This window comes from Polistes dominula, unplaced genomic scaffold, assembly GCF_049000335.1.
Source record: "Polistes dominula isolate Pdom_NZ unplaced genomic scaffold, Pdom_raw_medaka contig_27, whole genome shotgun sequence".
Lineage (NCBI taxonomy): Eukaryota > Metazoa > Arthropoda > Insecta > Hymenoptera > Vespidae > Polistes > Polistes dominula.
Genome location: NW_028300906.1, coordinates 2,496,102 through 2,502,726, shown reverse-complemented (window position 1 = coordinate 2,502,726; position 6,625 = coordinate 2,496,102). Strand labels below are relative to the sequence as shown.

Sequence of the window (6,625 nt, the reverse complement as noted above, 5' to 3'; positions counted from 1 at the left end):
TATTTTAATTTGTATTTTTAATTTTAAATAAAGAAACAAAATGAAAAAAAGAAAAAGAATTGAACAAAAATATGACGAGTTTATCGTTTCGAATCTCGATTTTATTTAAATTAAGTCGACCATACAATCCTCTCTTCTCTTCTCTTCTCTTCTCTTCTCTCTCACTCTCTCATTCTCTCTTTTTCTTTTTTACTCTATTTTCCGTTGTGCAGGGAATTATTTCAAGCACATCTCTGGTTAACGATCTTCCAACTGCGTGCTCTTGAATGAAAGCCTAGTTTCAAGTGCAATGAAATACAGTTTAATGTTGCCTAAACGATGTACCATCGTTAATTCGAAATAGTAATTGCAAGTAAACATTTATTTATTGTTTCCAAGGTAAAAAATAAATCTCTCTATCTCTCTCTCTTTCTTTCTTTTCCTATCGGTAACGTAAAAATATTATTAAAATAAAACTAAAACAATAAAAATAAAGAAAGAACGTATATTAAAATTAGAAATAATAAAGAAAAGGAATTGTGATAGATATATGTAGTATAAAAAAACATATGTGTATATGTGTTAAAGTAATCGTATATTCAATAATAATTATAATAATATTATTAATAATAATAATGGGAAGCATAAACGTGAGAAGAGAATATGTTGAGAAACGTTTAACAACGAATTTGTTTGGTTTAACTATGAAAATCAAATTCACCATAATATTCACCATAATCATTCATTTATTTCTTTCGTTATATTATTTTTGTTTTTAATTGTTCCTTTTTCATTTCATTTCATTATTTGTTTATGATAAGATTCTTTTATCAGTGATGGCGAAGTAGGTGGAGGAGGGGGAGAATGAAAATGAAGAAAAAAAACAGGATTAGGTGTATTTTGAAAAAAAAAGTTTGATGATTTTATTTTGTCTTTTTGTTTATTTATATTTGTATTTTTATTCTCGTACTATTCTTTCTTTCGTTTTATGGTATGAGGAAAATGTAGGAGGGTTGAAAAGAGAGACAAGGAGAGTGAAAGAGAGAGAGAGAGATAGAAACGATGATGATGATGATGATGAAATCGGCATCATTTACAATATTGATTACAACTTATATATAATATATATATATTTATGTATCATGTAATATGAGATTTGAGCAAAGGCAAGAGCCTCAAAACAGAATAAGAAAATATATCCCCACCTGAAGTATGACGGATATCGTGGCCATCTTTTTATGTTCACCATTATCCTATTCGAAAAGGAATATCTTCGTATTATTTTTTTATTTATTTATTTAAAAAAATTTTGTTTTTATAATATGTAATAATCAAGTTATTATTTTTAAAAGATCTATTGAATGATTTTAATGTTTTTCAATGTGTTTTATATATATTATATTATATTAAATATAATTATAATATATAAAAAGTATATATAAATTATACAAAAATTATATTAAATTGAAATTAAAAAATAAATTATTATATTATATAATAATTATATAAAAATTAATTAAATTATATTATAATTATATTAAATTTAATTACATAAAAATATATATTATATAAAAATTATATTAAATTGAAATTAAAAAATAAATTATTATATTATACAATAATTATATAAAAATTAATTAAATTATATTATAATTATATTAAATTTAATTACATAAAAATATATATTATATAAAAATTATATTAAATTGAAATTAAAAAATAAATTATTATATTATATAATAATTATATAAAAATCAATTAAAATAAATTTAATTATATTTAAATATAAATTATATAAAAATTATAATATATATATATAAATTGATAGATAAAAAAAAAGGTGAGGCCCTAAAAGTTCAAACGTCGTATATTGCAGGAATTCTGGTAATTATTTTTTCATTATTTTCTTTTTTTTTTATTTATCTATTATATGTTGAGCCTTGTAATATATATATATATTATATTATATTTTTCTATTTTGTATTAGTTCTTTTTTAAAATTCCACGAGTACATATTATTTTTTTTATAAATAAAGAAAGAGAGAAGGAGAGAGAAAGAGAGAAGGAGAGAGAGAGAGAGAGAGAGAAAAGGAAAGGAAAGAAAAAATTCCTGCAAATCTACGATGTTTCTTCCTTGCTCGAAGATTTTCCTTTTTTTTCGATGGTAGAAAATAGGATGATGATGATGATGATGATGATGATAATGATTTAAGGCTATTTTTTGTTTTTATTAAAAAATGAATAAATGTTCAAACTATTTCGTTTGAAATATTATTTTCAGGTTTTAAAGAAAAAGAAAAGCATGTGATCGAAGGAAGCTGTTCATTTCGTTAGAATTTTTTCAAATATTTCTTTTTGTTTCTTTTTTTCTTCTATTTGTTTAAATAATTGTGTACCTTTATTTCCCTTTTCCATTTTATTCGTCGAGATCTCGTTGAAATTATTCTAATCATTTATGCGACGACTTTTTATCGGTTCTTTCCTCTTTAATCTCTGAGATTTTTTTTTTTATTCTTTTTTATTTTTTTATTATTTTTTTTTTTTTTAATATTCGCGAGGTTAATTGGTACGGAATGCCAAGTGTAGTATGATAATATGTATTTTAATGTATATGTAATTTATGTGTTATTTATGTAATGTATAATGTAATGTGTGTTAGAGTGATGACAGCAGCAGTTCGAACGGATTAAATGTAACGATATTTACAACGTGATAGTTACATACAAGCAGTATTATTATTTTTTTTTCTCCTTCTTCTTCTTCTTTTTTTTTTTTCTTCATAGTGCCAATTTAGGTATTACAATTTACTAATAATAATAATGTTTTTTTACTCTGTATCTTTCATTACTTTTTTTTTTGTTTTGTTTCTCTTGTTATTATTATTATTATAATTATAATAATTATTATTATTATTATTACTATTATTATATATATATATATTGTTTGTTCATTTGTTTAATCATCTTCTTTTTTTCTCATGAATAACATATATAAATTAATAATAAATAGAAACGATTATTGGTTTCACACTTATTCCTACGAATGTGTATTTGTTTTTTTTTGTGTTTCCTTTTTCTTTTCTTTCTTTCTTTTATACCTTTCATTCTCACCCTCTCTCTCTCTCTCTTTTTCTCTGTGCTTTTAATGTTTTTTTTTTGTCTTTTTCACTTATTTATTTATTTATTTATTCACACACTCTTGGATTTTATATCACATACACACAACGTGGGGTCCTCAAAAGTGAAAACCTAAACATTTGGGATAAGTTATCAATCAACGCATTATAAACCTATTAAAAAATTTTCACAATATAATCTAACGCGTACACAATTACAGTATTGCTACCTACTTTTATTTATTTATTTTATTTTATTTTATTTCATTTTATTTTATTTTATTTTATTTTATTTATGTGTGCGTCTATAGATGCACGTCATTTGATATCGAATTCGGAAAACCTTTTATTTTTTGCTATCTCTTTCTTTCTCTTTCTCCCTCTCTACCTTTCTCTCTTTCTCTCTCTCATTCTGTATAATTTTTGTTCTCTTTTTCAATATCATTCGTTCACCGATCGATTTTTTCAAACGTCGATTTGTTTATTCTATTTTTTTTTCTTTTTTTAATTTCATTTTATTTCCTGCAATCATTGAAATTTCATTTCAATGATTTTTAGGCACAAATAGAATGAAACTATCGACATTGGGGAATAATCAACGATATTTATTTATTTTATTTGTAATAATAATAATATTAATAATAATAATAATAATAATAGTAATAATAATATTATGTCACATTATTATATATCGATCGGTATTAAATTTTGTTAATTTTAATTACGTAGTTGTTAATTGAATTTTTTAACTGACAATTAGTCACGATTTATTTTTTTTTATTTATTTTATGTATATATATATTTATATATCATCGAATAATTGTTTATTTATCATCGGTCTTGTTCACGATTTTCTTTTTATCTCGTTCGTTCGTTCGTTCGTTCGTTCGTACGTTCAGTTAGATTTAAACTATTCTTTATAAGAATCTTCCATTTTTTTTTATTTTTATTTTTTATTTAAAAGAAAAAACAACCCGTCCTATTCTGACGTGACGTGTGTCCTTTTTTTTTCTAATTTCATTTTTTTTTTGTTTTTTTTTCCTTTCCAAAAACTCGATTATTATAACGCGTCAAGTTTCGTGATTATCTTTGGTATAGTTGTAAAGATTATGATTGAAAGTATTTCAATTTCGCGTGTGGTCAGACTTTATCCTTTCATTAGGGTTAATTAATTTTTTTTTGTTATAATCATCATGTTAATCTTTTCTAATATATATATATATATATGTATAATATATACTAGGAAAAGAATGAATGGGAACATCACAGTCGTATAGAGTATATCATGCAGTAATAAAATGTGTTTTTTAATAGTGCGTTCAAAAAGGCGAATTGTTTTTCTCTGTTGAATTTTTGTTTTGTTTTATACGAGATTTTTATCATCTTTTTTTTTTTTTTGACAGTTCAATTCTTAAACATACACATACATACACACATACACACACAGGCACACAGGCACACAGCAGACACATACTATTCGATACAGCGTGTACGCAGGTGTATGATTATTACTTTACGAATGATTGATCGATATCGAAATCGATATAGATTGTTTTCATTATATTATCGATTAATAAATTCGTTTAATTATTATTATATAATAATAATAATAATAATGAATTAATTATTATTTGAGAGAGAAAAAATGTTATATCGATGCCGGTGTGTGAATTGAATATTTTATTTTACTTGTCTTCTTTTTTTGTTTTGTTTTTATTTTTCGTTTAAAAACAAAAGTGTCACGCAGATTGGTTCGAACTAATCCCTGATTGTTGCGTTATTTTTTCTTTAGTTAGTTTAGTTTACTTTAGTTTAGTTTAGTTTAGTTTAGTTAGTTAGTTAGTTAATTAATTAGTTAGTTAGTTAGTTAGTTAGTACGTATGTTTGCTGTATTCTGGATAGATTAAAAAGGAATATTTTGTCAGGTACGATATCTTACAGATAATATTTAATAATCGATCTTTTCGTGTATGTAATTTAATATAATGTTGCATTTAAAACTATCTTTCAAAATAAAATGCTAATTCCAGTTAAATTCAATATTTAAGAGTAATCTCTAATAATAACATAATTATAATAATAATAATAATAATTAAAATTATAATTACAATTATAATAATAATAATAATAACAATTGAATAGAATATATATATTTATATATATATACGACACATTAGCAGTTGCAGTATCAGAAACAGCAATAATAATAATAATACTTTTTCTTTTATGTGACATCATATAAACTATCTCGTGAAATTCCTGTCATCTTCTAACAACAAGATCGTCCATCGTTATCCACGAATTATACAGCGATCTGGAATTGCAGATTATTGCCAATAGTTATATCTATCTCTCTCTCTCTCTCTCGATCTCTCATTCTCACTCACTCTCTCTATCACTCTTACTCTCTCTCTCTCTCTTTCTCTCTGTTTCGTTATCTCTCCCTAGGAGCAATCGTGTCACTTGGATATATCTCAAACGGACGTCATCTCGTATTAGAATACTATGTTATACATATATATTACTATACACATATACAGTATTATTGTATAATGTATAGGAGATTATATATATGAACATATAGCATAAATATAACATATTACATAGAAATGATACGAATGTATTATGTATATCTTATATACCCATACATATATACATATACATATATATATATATGTATATGTATGTGTATATAAGATATTTATTAGACCAAATGAATCTAATTTGGAAATACGTAATAGCTGTCTTTGTCGTTCTTCGGGTGATGTTATATCCCTTTTGGCAATTCCATTGACGCAAACGGAGTATTAACTGCATCAACAACTGCGTCATCAATTGCAGCAGTAGTAGCAGAGGCACATTCTTCGATGCTACACACTCCTGAAGGGTTTGCGAAGTGGGTAGTAGTAGTAGTAGTAGTAGTAGTAATAGTAGTAGTAATAGTAGTAGGAAGAGAACACTGGGTGTTATGGTGTTGATTGGTTGGGTTGAATGGTAAGACGATGACGATGATGGTAATGTTGGTTGATAGAATAGTAGTTGGTAGTATTGTATTTGTTGAGTTAGAGAGAGAACAAGGCTTGGGGAGCCCCGCCCCCGTCCCCCTCCTCACCCCCGCACCCTTCCAGTTGGTATTTTGGATTCTGACTGACTTCGAGATGGTTCTCGATCTCTCCAAGTTGTTTAGTTCGTTGTAAATTGAGCCAAAACCCATCCACAAGTAGTTGCCGATCGTGATTAAGGCGAAGTATGGCCAAGGAGAAGACAACTTGTAAGGAACAGGAGTACCGTAGTACCTTGAAACAAAAAGAAGACACAAACTAACTTGACGTTTAGTTCTATTACAACGTTCTCGATAACGCTAGTTCTATTCTAAAACCCCTTTCACATCCCCTTTCAACACTAATTCTCTTTCTCTCTATTACGTATCATACTTCATTTCTCAAAAGCAAATTCCTCGACAAGTTTCCATCGGTTTCTAACGAACAAGATGAAGAAGTATTTTGTCATCAATTTACTTAACTTTACTTT

The 6,625-nt window shown here is 25.6% G+C and overlaps 1 protein-coding gene across 1 annotated transcript in view; it reads right to left on the bottom strand.

Moving 5' to 3' along the window:
• Positions 1 to 5,228: 5,228 nt before the first annotated feature.
• Positions 5,229 to 6,625, bottom strand: part of Sol1 (CUB domain-containing protein Sol1) — a 395,528-nt gene continuing 394,131 nt past the window's right edge. Inside the window, exon 14 of the mRNA XM_089179486.1 lies at positions 5,229 to 6,390. Within this exon, the coding sequence (XP_089035612.1) occupies positions 6,332 to 6,390 (59 nt within the window). The 3' untranslated portion in view covers positions 5,229 to 6,331. The remainder of the gene's footprint in view (positions 6,391 to 6,625) is intronic.